The 17,874-nt window shown below is 39.2% G+C and overlaps 2 protein-coding genes across 2 annotated transcripts in view; both read left to right on the top strand.

The window, feature by feature from the left end:
* The first annotated feature begins 6,174 nt into the window (after positions 1-6,174).
* Positions 6,175-10,868, top strand: LOC5502999 (AFG1-like ATPase). Its single transcript, XM_001624070.3, has 2 exons — positions 6,175-6,667; positions 8,722-10,868. The coding sequence occupies exons 1-2, from the start codon at positions 6,427-6,429 to the stop codon at positions 10,176-10,178; spliced, it is 1,698 nt and encodes a 565-aa protein (XP_001624120.1). The 5' UTR covers positions 6,175-6,426; the 3' UTR covers positions 10,179-10,868.
* A 4,663-nt stretch (positions 10,869-15,531) lies between these two features.
* Positions 15,532-17,874, top strand: part of LOC5501568 — a 35,188-nt gene continuing 32,845 nt past the window's right edge. Inside the window, exon 1 of the mRNA XM_048726870.1 lies at positions 15,532-17,370. Within this exon, the coding sequence (XP_048582827.1) occupies positions 17,249-17,370 (122 nt within the window). The 5' untranslated portion in view covers positions 15,532-17,248. The remainder of the gene's footprint in view (positions 17,371-17,874) is intronic.

Below are 17,874 nucleotides of genomic sequence, written 5' to 3' on the forward strand. Positions count from 1 at the left end.
TTGACAACCACTCATGACAACCACTCGTGACAACCACTCGTGACAAAACCACTGGTGACAACCACTCGTGACAACCACTGGTGACAACCACTCGTGACAACCACTCTTGACAACCACTCGTGACAACCACTCATGACAACCACTCGTGACAACCACTCGTGACAAAACCACTGGTGACAACCACTCGTGACAACCACTGGTGACAACCACTCGTGACAAAACCACTGGTGACAACCACTCGTGAAGACCACAAGCGTCTTGAAAACTTTTCGTAACAATAATTAACGTTGATAAGTTACAGCCAAATTTGTTGTTGCGCGACCACGGCGAATCCTTATCTCGTTTGGGAATAGCGCGTAGTCAGACAAAAGCTTTGGGGGCGGTTTGTCTGGTTTTGATTGTTTTGTTTGGTTGATTAACGCGCTAATTTTGGGTTCTGGGAGGTCGCGCAACAACAAATTTGGCTATGAGGCCATGAAAAAAAAATAGGAAAAAACGTGCAATTTAACTCATAACGCTTGATCATAAATTCGAAGTGTAATAGAGACATTGTTTGGGTCTTGGTAAGATCTTTCCTCCACGTTAACTACATTGAGATCGCACCAATTTCCAGGAAATAATTAACAGAATAGACAGGTAGGTCGTAAACCTTCGCTAAACCTTCGTAGGTTTAGCGTTCCGATTTCCGTTGAAAGTTCCGAATAAGAAACAAAAATAATCCTTGTTTAGAAGCGTTGTTCATATCTTTTCTTCAGTGCTTAAAAGCAACATTCGTAACTAGACTATAAGAGGTCAGTTACCTTGTCCGACAAATGCCATCCCTCCCTTTTCCGTAAATAACCTGTCATGGCGGTAAATGTGCAAGGCGATAAAGTTCCTTTATCTGTATGAGTTTGGTTTGATTCGGATCAATTGCTAGCGAATTAAAGCCGATTGTCACGAGTGGTATTCTGTTAATTATTTCCTTGAAATTGGTGTGATCTCAATCTAATTAGCGTGGATGAAAGATCTTACCAAGACCCTTCATCTGTATGAGGTTGGTTTGATTAGAATCAATTGCTATCGAATAAAAGCCAATTGTCACGAGTGGTATTCTGTTAATTTCTTCCAGGAAAATAAAGCGATCTCAATGTACTGAACGTGGATGAAAGATCTTACCAAGACCGGGATAAGGGCAAATCAGTGACACATACTTTTCGAGCACGGCGCCCTAAACTTAAACAAATATATATTATAAGTATTTTATTAGGTTAACGTCTAATCATGTTACTGGCAAAATATCAAGTGTTCTATTTATTGCTATAAAGTTATGGTGCTAAAAGGAAAAAACGTCCGTAATTGGAGCAATACACCGTAGTATATATTAACAGCCTCATTAGAAATAAATTTTCTAGCACCCCTCACCATATCTTAGGGGCCGATTACATGATGGATTTCAGCCCGGGCTAAAACTTCAGCCCGGGCAGCTGCTTACCGATTATATGCCTTAAATCCAGCCCGGGCTGAGTTCTACTCAGCCCGGGCTGGACTCGAATTTTGAGATATTTACGCGATTCCATGGCGATTTAAACCCGCTAACCCGGGCTGAAAATCCTAGCCCGGTTTGCCAACCCGGGCTGGAAACCTCCCCACCGGCTGAAATTGATCCCGGGCTGAAAACTCGTTCATGTAACCGAAAGAGCAATTTTACAAGTATTTGTGGGGGATAGCGGGCTGGACTTTCAGACCCCCTAAACGGGCTGAAAACTCAGCCCGGGCTGAAATTTTTCATGTTATCGGCCCCTTTGTATGAATGAATAAGCGCCGCATTCCCTGACAGGCGCCCTAAATGTATGTACATGTAAATAACACCGCGATACTAAACAGAATACCAAAGAAACCCGTGGAGTTTTAACCCGCAGCGACTTTTAGTTATCTTACTATTTTTAAGTATTTTTTATTTCCCCTCGAGGTCTCAAACCTCGTTACCAAGTGACTTAGTGTGACCGGGTGGTATTTTGGGTTATTTTAGATTTTGGAAAAAATTTTAAGTAAGCGATTTTTGGATTGCGATTATAATTGTTTTACGTATTTTAAGGATTGTTTCTCAAACGTGATCCTAATTCGATCCGTACACGTTTAGGAATTTACTTTCAACATGTTTCAAATTCCTTTAGATTAGTATCAATAGCTTGATAGTGATAATTGACATAAGTTTAGCGTCCTTTACCATTTCCCAGGAAGATTAGTTCCTAAATTTGACAGAACAATGGAAGCTGAGTAATTTGAACGGTAGTAAATGTTAGCGTCCCTAGAAAAATGCGCCTCCCCCAGCGAGTATAAAAGTGGCTGTTTTTTACAGTATCTGTTCGTTTTTTTTTTGTACCGTTGAACAAAGGAGGCGCATTGCTTGCGACCAGAGTGAAGTTAGTTCCTTATTCGCAGTTCCTTTTTCGTCTGTTTCCTTATTCGCTCAGTTCCTTATTCAAATCCGGGGGGGGGGGGGGTACTTACATGATACCTTTTAATTCGAGTTGAAACAGTATTTAGGCATAACAGATTATTCAAAACAAGTCCAACAGCATTTTCGTCGGGTAAATTTGGATGCTTTAACGTGCTCGCTGCTAAGCGGAGCTGTGAACATGAGACTCTATCTGCTACAAAAGGTCAAATTACGCTATGCGTGCAATCGCTTTCACAAATGAATCTAGCAAAAGAGAGGAAATCTACCTCTCATCTAATAAATGTATTTATATCTTGGGCTTTCTTTCCAAACGCATTAATATATTTAGAGGAGAAATATTCACGCTTTACTTGACTACGTACGCGTGTAGAAGGAATTTCACCTTGCTAACAAAACCACAATTTGACAGATAGTGCTTGTTGTCAATCAACACCTTGGCTACCAGATATGGCCCTGTCAAAACAAATAGATTAGTGCAGTGACACGAATAGGGAACTGTTCCTTATTCAAGTTAGTTTTCGCGAATAAGGAAATGGAATCTCCCAACGTCCGATTTCGTTTTACGACTTATCCGAATAAGGAATAGACTATTAAGAGGACTGTCAGTGTTTGCTCATCATTTCTCAATAAAGGAAATGAAATTTCATAACGCCCGATTTCGCTTTAACGACTCCTTTCGAAAGAGTTCTCGAAAAAGGAAATGGTATTTCATAACTCCCGATCTCGTTTTAACTACTTATCCGAATAAGGAATAGACTAAAAAGAGGGTCGTTTGTGTTTTCTAAACATTTCTCGAATAAGGAAATGGTATTTCATAACGCCTGATTTCGTTTTAACTACTTATCCGAATAAGGAATAGACTAAAAAGAGGGTCGTTAGTGTTTTTTAACAAAAAAGAGGGCCGTTTGTGTTTTCTAAACATTTCTCGAATAAGAAAATGGTATTTCATAACGCATGATTTCGTTTTAACTACTTATCCGAATGAGGAATAGACTAAAAAGAGGGTCGTTTGTGTTTTCTAAACATTTCTCGAATAAGGAAATGGTATTTCATAACGCCTGATTTCGTTTCAACTACTTATCCGAATAAGGAATAGACTAAAAAGAGGGTCGTTAGTGTTTTTTAACATTTCTCGAATAAGGAAATGGTATTTCATAATGCCCGATTTCTTTTTTACCACTTATCCGAATAAGGAATAAATTAAAAAGAGGGTCGTTAGTGTTTTCTTAACATTTCTCGAATAAGGAGATTTTATCTCATAATGCCCGATTTCTTTTTTACCAATTATCCGAATAAGGATTAGACTATAAAGATGATTGTTAGTGTTTTCTTAACATTTCTCGAATAAGGCAATTGTATCTCATAATGCCCGATTTCTTTTTTACCACTTATCCGAATAAGGATTAGACTATAAAGATGATTGTTAGTGTTATCTAAACATTTCTCGAATAAGGCAATTGTATCTCATAATGCCCGATTTCTTTTTTACCACTTATCCGAATAAGGATTAGACTATAAAGATGATTGTTAGTGTTATCTAAACATTTCTCGAATAAGGCAATTGTATCTCATAATGCCTGATTTCTTTTTTACCACTTATCCGAATAAGATGATTGTCAGTGTTTGCACACCGTTTTTTTTCCGTAAAAGGGAATGTAATTTCGTTATTACGATATATTTGAATACAGATTTGCGATATTTTCGAATAAAAGAATATATAAAATACCATTTCCTTATTAAAGAAATGTTTAGAAAATACTAAAGAACCCTCTGTTTAGTCTATTCCTTATTCGGATAATTTGTAAAACGAAATCGGACGTTGGGAGATTCCATTTACTTATTCGAGAAATGTTTAGAAAATATAATATATCTTGTAGCCAAGTTGTTAATTGACAACAAGCACTATCTGTCAAATTGTGGTTTTGTTAGCAAGGTCAAATTCCTTCTACACGCGTACGTAGTCAAGTAAAGCGTGAATATTTCTTCTCTAAATATATTAATGCGTTTGGAAAGAAAGCCCAAGATATAAATACATTTACTAGATGAGAGGTAGATTTCCTCTCTTTTGCTAGATTCATTTGTGAAAGCGATTGCACGCATAGCGTAATTTGACCTTTTGTAGCAGATAGAGTCTCATGTTCACAGCTCCGCTTAGCAGCGAGCACGTTAAAGCATCCAAATTTACTCGACGAAAATGCTGTTGTACTTGTTCTGAATAAACCTATATGCCTAAATACTGTTTCAACTCGAATTAAAAGGTATCATGTAAGTACCCCCCCGGATTTGAATAAGGAACTGAGCGAATAAGGAAACAGACGAAAAAGGAACTGCGAATAAGGAACTAACTTCACTCTGGTTTGCTTGCGCGGCGTGATGCGGGAGCGAGAAATTCAGTTGCTCAGGGAAGACAGTCAGCAGAGATAAGCTACAAGCTTAGAGCGCTGTCCGTACGGGCCTGCCATGCCAGTTGTGTTCAGTTTGATTTACCGGTTGTATGTACTTTGTTTTTAAAACTAGCCATTGGTTTAGGTTACCTCGTGATTTGACTATGTTTGTTATCACTTAAACTTTATTATTTAATTTGTTAATAAATCCTTATAAGTCCATGCCTTGCATCATGTATTCGTCTCACGTTGCCTTTCGCTCTATCGTTTTCGTTTCATTCCATTTATTTTTGCCTACTTTTTGGCTGGTGTCAGAACCTGATAGTTTTGCTTTCAGTATTGCATTTGTTTCTACATTTTTCGTAACCGCACGGTAAATGTCAAGTTCCGACGGTTACATTAGGTAACCGAAATGAAATAGTATGAAATGAACATGTACTTTCATGTTTCTCAGAATATTGAATTGAACACGAAGTTGAGTATAAGGATTTCACCTAAGGATTTCATTACACAAATACTTTTCATGTTTATGGTATGACATTTCTTTCCTGCTTCGAAAAATCTAAGCTGCTGCTAAATGCCGACAACAAACTGTTGTTGAACAATGAAGCAAATTAATAATTACGCTACTTTTTATAGTGCTAAAGTATTGAGTTAAATTGTACGTTTGTATCTAATAAGCGATTGAGAAAAAGCCTATGTGTGATGGAAGAAAATTATTGTTACGAACGGTCTTCAAATAGTAGCTGTCACACGAGAGGTTTTGTCACGAGTGGTTTTGTCACGAGTGGTTGTCACCAGTGGTTGTCACCAGTGGTTGTCACCAGTGGTTGTCACCAGTGGTTGTCACCAGTGGTTGTCACCAGTGGTTGTCACCAGTGGTTGTCACCAGTGGTTGTCACCAGTGGTTGTCACCAGTGGTTGTCACCAGTGGTTGTCACCAGTGGTTGTCACGAGTGGTTGTCACGAGTGGTTGTCACGAGTGGTTGTCACGAGTGGTTGTCACGAGTGGTTGTCACCAGTAGTTGTCACCAGTGGTTGTCACGAGTGGTTGTCACGAGTGGTTGTCACCAGTGGTTGTCACGAGTGGTTGTCACGAGTGGTTGTCACCAGTAGTTGTCACGAGTGGTTGTCACGAGTGGTTGTCACCAGTGGTTGTCACGAGTGGTTTTGTCACCAGTAGTTGTCACCAGTGGTTGTCACCAGTAGTTGTCACGAGTGGTTGTCACCAGTGGTTGTCACCAGTGGTTGTCACCAGTGGTTGTCACGAGTGGTTTTGTCACCAGTGGTTGTCACCAGTGGTAAAAAACGTTTTGAGTCTAGTAGCGAAAAGTGGAAGTAGACTTGCCGCAAACTGGTCACCGATTGACAATGCTTCCTGTGGTCTTGGTAGACCGTGAGTGGCCTAGAGGGTAGTGTTTCTGTTATGTAATTCTATGATCCAACATGTTGAAATAGTCGTTGGTTTTGGGTTTGTTTCCCCTTGATCTATCGCTGATTTCCGTGCTCTATCCGTTTTGTGACAACATAAAGTAATACCGTAATCGTTTGTGACATATGATTTGATTTTAAACCCAAGATTGTATCTCTCTTAAAGAAATGCTTCGCCTTTGTCAACAAGCAATCGTTGTGTCTCCTAAACGCTATCCTAGCTTAATGGCTTACAGAGCATTAGGAAGCGCTGGGCAGATTTCCCCTGGACCTGTAGGTTTGTACAGATCCTATCTCGACCAAAAGCTGCTAGTGCCGGACGAGTATCAGAGGCGCGCCGTGAATGAGTTGCAGGGACTTTATCACAGGATTGTCGAGTACGGGACTGCTACACAAAACACCAGCAAAGGTAATCAGTTTAACACACTCGCAAGGCATTATTCAATATTTAGGTAACTAGCACAAGTCGAATCCCCTACCAACCGTATTCCTAAAAGAATACTTGTAAGCTCAGGTAAGTTCAGGTAATGCTCCCCTTCCCTCTTAAAAAGAAATATAGTACAGTAAAAAAAAATGAAAGATATGTCAATGCCAATCATCTATAACATAAAATTTGAAATTTAAATTTGGTTTGCATTCCCAGTTTTTGCAGAAATTGGTATTACATGCAACCAGAGTTTCTGTCTGCATAGCAGAAACCCAGTATTGTAGTGCAAGCTTGGTTTATTGTAGTGTAAGCTTGGTTATTGTAGTGTAAGCTTGGTTTATTGTAGTGTAAGCTTGGTTTATTGTAGTGTAAGCTTGGTTTATTGTAGTGTAAGCTTGGTTTATTGTAGTGTAAGCTTGGTTTATTGTAGTGTAAGCTTGGTTTATTGTAGTGTAAGCTTGGTTTATTGTAGTGTAAGCTTGGTTTATTGTAGTGTAAGCTTGGTTTATTGTAGTGTAAGCTTGGTTTATTGTAGTGTAAGCTTGGTTTATTGTAGTGTAAGCTTGGTTTATTGTAGTGTAAGCTTGGTTTATTGTAGTGTAAGCTTGGTTTATTGTAGTGTAAGCTTGGTTATTGTAGTGTAAGCTTGGTTTATTGTAGTGTAAGCTTGGTTTATTGTAGTGTAAGCTTGGTTTATTGTAGTGTAAGCTTGGTTATTGTAGTGTAAGCTTGGTTATTGTAGTGTAAGCTTGGTTTATTGTAGTGTAAGCTTGGTTATTGTAGTGTAAGCTTGGTTTATTGTAGTGTAAGCTTGGTTTATTGTAGTGTAAGCTTGGTTTATTGTAGTGTAAGCTTGGTTTATTGTAGTGTAAGCTTGGTTTATTGTAGTGTAAGCTTGGTTTATTGTAGTGTAAGCTTGGTTATTGTAGTGTAAGCTTGGTTTATTGTAGTGTGAGCTTGGTTTTTTGTAGTGTAAGCTTGGTTCATTGTAGTGTAAGCTTGGTTTATTGTAGTGTAAGCTTGGTTTATTGTAGTGTAAGCTTGGTTATTGTAGTGTAAGCTTGGTTTATTGTAGTGTAAGCTTGGTTATTGTAGTGTAAGCTTGGTTTATTGTAGTGTAAGCTTGGTTTATTGTAGTGTAAGCTTGGTTTATTGTAGTGTAAGCTTGGTTTATTGTAGTGTAAGCTTGGTTTATTGTAGTGTAAGCTTGGTTATTGTAGTGTAAGCTTGGTTTATTGTAGTGTAAGCTTGGTTATTGTAGTGTAAGCTTGGTTTATTGTAGTGTAAGCTTGGTTATTGTAGTGTAAGCTTGCTTTATTGTAGTGTAAGCTTGGTTTATTGTAGTGTAAGCTTGGTTATTGTAGTGTAAGCTTGGTTTATTGTAGTGTAAGCTTGGTTATTGTAGTGTAAGCTTGGTTTATTGTAGTGTAAGCTTGGTTTATTGTAGTGTAAGCTTGGTTATTGTAGTGTAAGCTTGGTTATTGTAGTGTAAGCTTGGTTTATTGTAGTGTAAGCTTGGTTATTGTAGTGTAAGCTTGGTTTATTGTAGTGTAAGCTTGGTTTATTGTAGTGTGAGCTTGGTTTATTGTAGTGCAAGCTTGGTTATTGTAGTGTAAGCTTGGTTATTGTAGTGTAAGCTTGGTTTATTGTAGTGTAAGCTTGGTTTATTGTAGTGTAAGCTTGGTTATTGTAGTGTAAGCTTGGTTTATTGTAGTGTAAGCTTGGTTTATTGTAGTGTAAGCTTGGTTTATTGTAGTGTAAGCTTGGTTTATTGTAGTGTAAGCTTGGTTATTGTAGTGTAAGCTTGGTTTATTGTAGTGTAAGCTTGGTTTATTGTAGTGTAAGCTTGGTTTATTATGATCTCATTTCTTCACACCCTTGGAATCCCAGTATTCAAAATCAAAATATTTCAAACTAACCCTTAATGCAATGAGAGCAAGCTAGCAGACTTCAAATAATTTTACTATCAATTATTTTTATGATTGGATATTAATATCAAAATAATCACATAGCTTTATGCCATTTTCGTCTTGTAGGTGATCCTCCCCCTGTGGTGCCCAAGGGGCTCTACCTGTATGGTGGGGTTGGCAGTGGAAAAACCATCCTCATGGACATGTTCTATGATACGGTGCCAATCAAAAGCAAGAGGCGGGTCCACTTTTACTCTTTCATGCTGCAACTGTACTCTGAGATCAACCGCTGGAACCTCTGCTTCCCTGAAGATGAAAGTACATTTGATGTAACACCAATTCAAGATATAGCAAGCAGGCTTATTAATGACAACAAGCTTCTTTGTTTTGATGAGATGCAAGTCACTGACTATGGCTCTGTTCGACTTCTTGAGGGCATTTTTTGCAGCATGTTTGACCAAGGTGTTATTGTGGTAGCAACTTCAAATCGTTCACCATCAGACCTTGGGGCTTCATCATTTGGTCGGGAAACTGAAGCTGAGGAAACAGCATCATCGCTTACTCGGTTATTGGTTAGATACTGTGATAAGTTTGAAATGAACTCTGGAATGGACTACAGGACAGTGCAGAGGCCCGGAAAAAAAACATATTACCATCCTATTAATAGTGACACTGACGCAATACTGAATTCTGCATTCTGTGATGTTGTTGGGGCAGGTACAAAACTCACAAGGACTTCCCTCCAGGTGTATGGTCGTAATGTAGTAGTACCGGTGGCCTCACAAAATGGTGTGGCACGGTTCTCATTTGATGAGCTCTGTAGATCACCCCTAGGCCCAGCTGATTACATAACCATCTGTAACAACTACCACACAGTATTCCTGGAAAACATCCCTCAGATGAATATCTACCAGAAAAATGAAGCAAGGCGATTACTTAGCTTCATTGATGCTGTGTATGAGAGTCGTGTCAAGTTGTATTGTACTGCAGCCAGTGCCCCAGAAGACCTCTTCCAGCTTATTCCAAGGAACTCCCAAGAGGACCCCGATAAGATGCATTTAGAGATGATAGGAGAATTAGCATATGACCTTCAACTGAGCAAGCTGGATCTGGCATCCCTAGGAATTCTTACTGGAGAAGAAGAGATTTTCTCATTCAAGCGATGTATATCACGTCTGAATGAGATGCAAAGTGAGATTTACCAGCAATCCAAGCATCGTGCACAAAGCTTTTCTCCATACATCGGCACAAGCACAGAACAAGTAGAGTCAGAGGGACGTCGACGCGTGCGTGAAAACAAGCGACAAACACGTCTGTTGGAGAAGCAAGCGAATGATCAACAAGACGAGATGCCACTCACACCACTAACACAGTCTACAGACTGGGGAGATGAGGCTAGTTACTTGGCCTGGAGCAATGATATAATGCGCAAGGAGCTGCGTGACCGTGAACTGGCTGAGCAAGTGAAACGAGAGCAAGTTATCAAAAGGCGTCAGCCAAAGTTTGGAGAACAGCACTTTTGGGGGTTTGGCTGGTGGGAAAAAATTATGGGTAGGGAAAGAAAGAATAGACCACGTCCATAGTTTGGTAGTTTGGCTGGTGGGGAAAAAACGTAGGGATATGGACAGAAAGAATAAACCATGTCCATGGTTTGTGAGTTGGGCTTGAGGGACAAAAAGCATTGCATTTTTCTTGTCTTTTCAATGAAAGGTGAAACTTTTTAAATAACTAAATATTATTGTGCTGTTGCCCACATCAAGAGTTGCCGAGGTAGTAAGGTTCCTGTCCAAACCTTGGATGTCTTTCAGCTTGGCAGTAGCTTAGGAGGATTTGTTTAGACTTTAATTCAGATGATGTTGTTTATCTTATAGCCATTGCAGGCCTAAAATTATTAGGGGGGGGGGAGGATACAGTAACATTGGGGGCACAGCCATGCCTCCACTGGTCATTTTCTTATAATTTTTGAAAATATCGGGGGGGGGGGGGGCAGTGCCCCCAGTGCCCCTCCCCTGCTATGACCCTGTACCTCATTACTTGCTCTATGTGTGAAGCAAACAATATATAGGCCCACGTAGAGATGTGAAAGTTCTTTTTTGTATAGCGCACACTCTTTTAGAACATGTGTGTTGTAATGTTTTTGTGTCTCGTGCCACTATTCTGATGTAAATAAGCTTGTAACGATTCACCTACTTCAGTCTACCCTGGAGAAGTCTCATTAAAGATGAAACTATTTGGCTATTTATATTGATTAATATAAATAACCAACACATCTATTTGTGTATTTTGGTTGACAAACATTTCTATTTGGGTATTTTGATTGAAGAACACAACTATTTGGGTATTTTGATTGACAAACACAACTATTTGGGTGTTTGATTGATGAACACGACTAGTGGATTACGTTGCATACAGTGATGAGCTGGCAACTTTGATAGGCTGTAAGCCGTCTCTATGGAAACTCTTCGTGACAGACCCCACCTTAGCTATCCAGTGCTTATTTGGGCCTTGCACCCCACCCCAGTTCCGCTTGGTGGGGCCAGAGAAGCCATCATGAATGCAAGTGCTAATTGTCTCTATTTAACAAAATCAAGAGTATTAGAGACAAAAGGCAGTCAGAATGACAAAATCAGTGTGCGTATGAAGACAGTATTCCTGGATGGCAACTATTTTTTTTAATAAACACAACTATTTGGGTATTTTGATGAAGTGTACAGCTGAAATGGCTAAAAAAGAAGCAAAACATAATTCAGTCAGGTAGTTGCCATGTCTTCAAGAATCCCTACTTGAACCTCAAACATCTCAAGTTGAAGAGGATTATGACACCATCTTAACCAGGCCTGTAGCCAGGATTTTGAGGAGGGTTTTTTTTCAACCAATTTAGCGGACCATTTTTTCCTAGCTCACATGGTACTTCATCCTTCATTAGAGCAGACTTTCCAGTCAAGTCGGGTGGTTCTTCCGAATTCTCCTGGCTATGTGCCTTTTAACTGGATCAGTTCTAGACTATTACACCAGAACAGGCGGTAGCCAGAATTCAGATTTAGGGTGGGGTATCGTTTACTCATTAAATGGTCAATTTACTTTGGTAACTATTTAACAGGCCATCAGCTCTAAATTATCAGTCTTACCTCAAAGAAACTTCCATTAGACACACTGCTTTTACAATTTAGAAATGTTTGGCTTTTTCATTTAATAACCATCAGAGATTGTTATGTAATCGACCGGATGTAAACTGGAGACATTGCCCCTTTAATCCCCCCTCACCAAACAACCCCCTCACCAAACACCCCCCTCACCAAACACCCCCCTCACCAAACACCCCCCTCACCAAACACTCCCCTCTAGAGTAAACGTTACCATACAAAATGTAACAGACCAAGAGCACAAGAGATTCTTCTGATTCTTTACTGGTTTAAATATGAAATGTGTACCAAACATTATCATTGTTAAGGACTGGATAGACTTTGTCTGGCCCTTTTTGGTTCCAGTCTTAATTATTGTTTGTCTTCGACTAGCGTCATTGCAAATTATACAGCTATAAGTCTGTGTTATCTTTGAAGAATGCAGCTAATTTCGTCGCCTCTAATTCCATTTCCTCTTCACTCCGTGCCCCTTTTCTAAATTCTGCTTTTCCATCTGGCTTATCGTGTTCTTGCAAAGCAATATATATATCATCATTTTGTTCAAAATCTCCTTTCTTTCTTGGCAGTATATGAACATGTACATGTTGTACTGACTGCCCTGCCTCTGGTCCGTCTTGTATTGATATTGTCAAGGACGTAGCGCCGAATTCACGCTCTACAACCCCCGCTATCCTCTGCGAACTGATAAACAAATCACTCACTTCGTCTTGAGTGAGGTCTACAAATCGCTTAACCACCCTCACTGGAGACACCAAAACATGCCCAGGGAGGACTGGCTTAATGTTTACAAATCCTATTGATAAGTTGGATCGGTAGAATACAACAGATGGCTTCAGGATGATATGTCCGAATTTATAAAGGTTCACACCGCCGGCCATCTTGGTTTCTAGTTACCGTTAGGTACTGGGGCCAAATTTACCACAGGAAACCCAACGTATCCTTACAGAGTAGTTTCTTAGAAAATATGTAATTCTCCCAAATGTCAATTTACAAACCGTTTTCAATCGTCGCTATTTCTTTTTTAAGTTTGACCATCCATTTGGTGAATTCTAAAACAATTAGACCTCACGGCCTCTTGGGTTATGATTTGAACAGACCATTCTTCCAACCGGCCACCCAACACTCGGGCTTCCTGTGTCTTCTTCAAAATGGCGCCTAAGATCGGAATCTTCCCGTTTCGCCGGGGGAACATAAAAACCTCTTAGTCCGGTCGTTTAGTGTTCCAATCTATACATAGCGGACAAAAGCACCAAACTTGGCACAAAGATAGCCAAGAGGATGCTTATTAATATTGAGACCGGTGCCCACCGGTACCACTGAGGATTTCGTGCAATAACGGAATAAAAATTAGGAAAAATCGTCCATCACGGGCTTCCTGTGGTGAAATTTAAAAGACCTTGTATTTCCAAAACTAAGGCGAAGTATCTGATTGTTTTATTCTAGTAGGGAAAATATAACGCTATTTGTTAATATTTCAAGATAAAACTGTCGTCGGCTGCATAAAAACGCTTTATCTAAGAGAAAAAGTTTTCAAGGCTAGACCCAATCCCCCTCACGGTTATCCAAGATGGCGGCCTATATTGGCATAGTATACGCTGTGAGTACCTCATAAAATCGCGTATTTTAGGTAAAAAAAAGGCTCATACTTTATGTATCAAGGACTTACAATGTCAGTAACCTACTAAATATGAATTTTTGTCTTGAATTTAAATGTATTTCTTCTAAACCTGGGATTATCGCAATTATCGGGTATTTTGACGTTGGCTAAAAAGAGGTAGAGCTAGATTTAATAGGGGGTTTTGTAAATGTATGTCAACTAGACACCACAGAACAACGAGATGCTTTAGATATGCCTCCTCAATCAAAGATATTAGTTTGTGAATCTTTTCTTGAGAATATTAAAGGATTTAGATGTTCTGCAGAAGAAACATCTGTAGAAACTCTTTGTCGCAAAAAGCGCAAAATGGCACAGGAATTTTCACAAATTTGCGGTATTAATGCTCGAAAGCCTTTAAGAACGAAAGAAGGTGACTAGAAGAGGAACTGCAAAAAAACAGTGCTTATTTCTCCCTACGTGTGGCATTGTAGTGACGAGGTTGAACGTATCGCATGCTTTTAACAGGATAGCAACCACCTCCAACGAATCGCCGCAGCAATAGCGAGAGAGGATGATAAAAAAAGTGTAGAGCTTTTGTCAGGCTTATAAAATATAATATATTATCAGAATATATGTGGAAGCTGTTGAAAATGGTACGTACCTTTTTTTGTGATGTCCATACTCCACAATGCGCATGAGACACGCTTGGGAGATGTCGGGAATGAGAAATCCTTTAACCGATTTTTACAGACAGAGTTTTAGAGGCTTTTTCTAAGGCGCACGAACAGTGATCGGCGGACCGTTATTGTAATAAAGGGAAAAAAGTCATTCTGAAATAAACTGAAAGAGACTTTTCAGAATGATGCGAGTACGCTAGCTTGTGTGCAGGGTACGCTGGGATTTCTTTTCCAAACAGAAGATTTTTCCTTCGACGGTGCTATAAACAAGTGTACAAAAACTCTAGTGTCAACCTTAGGACACTTTTAGGCCCAAACCTGACGTAAGCCAGAATTATTCTATGTAAGTTATAAACGATCAGATGGTTTTGAGCGCCATATCCGTAAACGCCAGCCACCACTGCCGATCTATATACTGGCCGCTTTGGCCCGTAACTAGCATGGGGTAGAGCTAGGCTCTCGCCTAGGAAACAATTGTGATAATTCGATTTAAAAAATAACATAGGACCGTAATGAAAAGATAAACAAATGATCCGAGTTGTCATGGTATATTTTATCAACGCACAACAGGCTATGAAAAATCTCCCTCATAGGTAGCTGATTTTTTTCCTGGTGACGGGCCTATTAATTGCAGCCGCGCTGGTTTAATCAAAACTCTGTAACCCTTAATATAATTTTAGACAGCTCATTGAAAGAAAATTTCTGGTGAAAATTCATGTGCACCACCTATTGCGCTTATTCGATGGACGGAAATCAGTCATATTATTATTATATTTGTTTTTTAGCAAGAGGGATGTAAAAAAAAACCGCGCGGAGCCTGGGTTCCAGTATATTTCCTTCTTCAAATGTAGCTATTTATAAGTTTTTTGTTCGGAATTCGATAGAGTACGACTTATTACTGATTACGTTATTACTGATTTACGTGCGTCTTCTAACGCGGAGTCAAGTCACTAAAAAGTCTGACCCAACCATTCTTTCCTAATCTCTATCAACTGCCAGTGAGCAGAGAGGTGTAAATCAAGAAAGATTCAGACGTCCGTGAACTTGATAGAACTACCTTTTTAAGCCAAATGGTGCTTGTCCTCAAAGCAGATATTCTAGTGCTTGAAGGACTTCGCTTTCATCAATTGAACCATCATCGGAACAATGATGAATCGGCCACTGTTGCTTAAAACAAGTTGACAGTTTATCCGACAAAATATATAATTAAAACAATCAACATCACCTTGGCAAAAACAAATGGCGCGCGCTATGGAAAAAGAAAATTACACATCTCTGCGTGGGTTGCTACTACAAAAAAAGTCATCACTATTAAGACCCCGTGGGTAGATAGAGTTAAGCCGATAAGCCCACTGGCCTTCCCTTTCCCTAAGCTGAGCCTCAGAGTTACACTTATCTATAAGTTTATCTCATTACTTGCTCTATGTGTAGCAACCAATACGTAGGGTCTACTATCAGTAGTTTTAGGAAGCGTTTTAATAATCATAAAAGTAGGTTAAATAAGCACCCTAGTTTACCGGTTAGTGAAAGAGCTAAGGATGACCTTATCTATCAACATTTTCATTGTGACAATCATTTAGGTCTTAATAATGTTATGGTACAACTTAAACCGTGAAACGCGTTTGTCGAATTGTCAGTACCGGCAAAGCTGACAAAACAAGACTCCATGTTGGTGCAATCTGGCGATAAACGGCGAGAGTAGTGATTCATGTGATGCTTTGAGCGGCATTTTGGCTGAGCGTCACTGGACGAGAGATGTCTGGAGGCTCCTTACCCAGGGTACAAGACAGGAAGCAGGACGAGAGATGTCTGGAGGCTCTGGTACCCAGGGTACAAGACAGGAAGTAGGACGAGAGATGTCTGGAGGCTCTGGTACCCAGGGTACAAGACAGGAAGCAGGAGCGCTTGATTTTTCCGTCCCCGGAAAAGAATAACAATGATCAAGTATGTGCAATAAGTATGTAGAACTACTTCTAAAATTGTGAAGAATGTACTGCAACAACTGAGAGCAATGCTCCCATGGATACTATCAATGAAGAGTATGCTTAGTAATTGCAGTTTATTGCATTTCTTTTTCACTTATAATGCAATGCCATTATAGTAGACAGCATTTATGGACATGCTTATTTATTTTATCAAAGAATTAGAGAATGATTTTGTTGAATTAAGCTTACCAAAAAAATCATGGATGCAAATATTGCTGTAAAGCATATTTCAAGTTTCTATGGAACACTATGAACTACCTTTGACACAACTAAAAGTGTCCTCAAAAGAAACATTTTGGAGAATACAACGAGTACAATTACATGATTTCTGCTTTGCTATGGAGAAAATTTCATTACTTGCATTATAAACATAGTTTAAAGACAAACACTACAAAGTACTTGTTAAAACTGTTGATAAGAATAGTATGTTGAATATTCCTGACAGTGTAAGTCATATCAATGCCCTTTGAAAAAGTTGTGTAGCATTTTAAATCAAACACCTTGTAACAACACAGAAGCTGGCTATGTCAACATGTCAATATTCTTTTTATAATGCACTTGTCAACTGATAAATTATAAACGACAAAACATTCTTAGAAAACATAAGTCAGTTCAACAAAAACAAGTAATCAACAATAAAAAGAAAGAACATGGGGTAACCTGCTAAGAAAAAAAACTGAAACTAAACAGAAAAATATAAATCAATGGACCCCACAGAAAAAAAACTACTGGCAGCATTTTCTCAAAAATACAAATCCATGGATCCTAGTGATAAACATAAACATCTTGTAGAACGTGTTCACAAATATAGATTAATGAATCCTAACAATAAAAACAAACGTCTTGCAGCACGTGTTCACAAATAAGATAGATCCATGAAACCTAATGACAAAATTAACTTCTTGCAGCATGTGCTAACAAAAATAAATCAATGAAACCTCAAATGAAAAAAAAAATACATAGATTGCCGTAACGGTCGAAACAAATTGAAACAAATACTGAGAAACCATTGCTCATTCAAGAGTAGTAGTAATGCCAAAAGGACAGCAGATAAAAATCAAATATTCCACTAGTAATGCACCGTGTACAGACGTGTCCTATCCCCCCCCCCCCCACCCCCCCTGCGTAGTCGATTTATCTTGACGCGCGATACCGCTGGACTAACACAGGGTTTTCAGTTGTGAACAGTTCCTCTCGGCTGCAAGAGGAACGCCTGACTACATTTGACTGCCAACCCGACCCGCGTAGGACATGGCCTCTTTTCGGATGTGCCCGTTTCGCCGATTCAACTTTACCAAGTTGTTTCAGACTCTCGTTGCAATATACATCGCGTTGACGATGTTATTTTTCGTTTATATGCTTTTGGATCCAAGGTAAGGCACTCGAGTAAATCAGAGAAGAGTTTAGTATTCAACCTAAAGAGTAACACACCAGATAGCAAAGTGCATCACACACAATAATACAGTAGTAACACGCCAGATAGCAAAGTGCATCACACACAATAATACAGTAGTAACACGCCAGATAGCAAAGTGCATCACACACAATAATACAGTAGTAACACGCCAGATAGCAAACACAATAATACAGTAGTAACACGCCAGATAGCAAAGTGCATCGCACATAATAATACAGTAGTAACACGCCAGATAGCAAACACAGTAATACAGTAGTAACACGCCAGATAGCAAAGTGCATCACACACAATAATACAGTAGTAACACGCCAGATAGCAAATACAATAATACAGTAGTAACACGCCAGATAGCAAACACAATAATACAGTAGTAACACACCAGATAGCAAAGTGCATCACACACAATAATACAGTAGTAACACGCCAGATAGCAAACACAATAATACAGTAGTAACACGCC

The sequence above is a fragment of the Nematostella vectensis genome, chromosome 4, assembly GCF_932526225.1.
Source record: "Nematostella vectensis chromosome 4, jaNemVect1.1, whole genome shotgun sequence".
Taxonomy (NCBI): Eukaryota; Metazoa; Cnidaria; class Anthozoa; order Actiniaria; family Edwardsiidae; genus Nematostella; species Nematostella vectensis.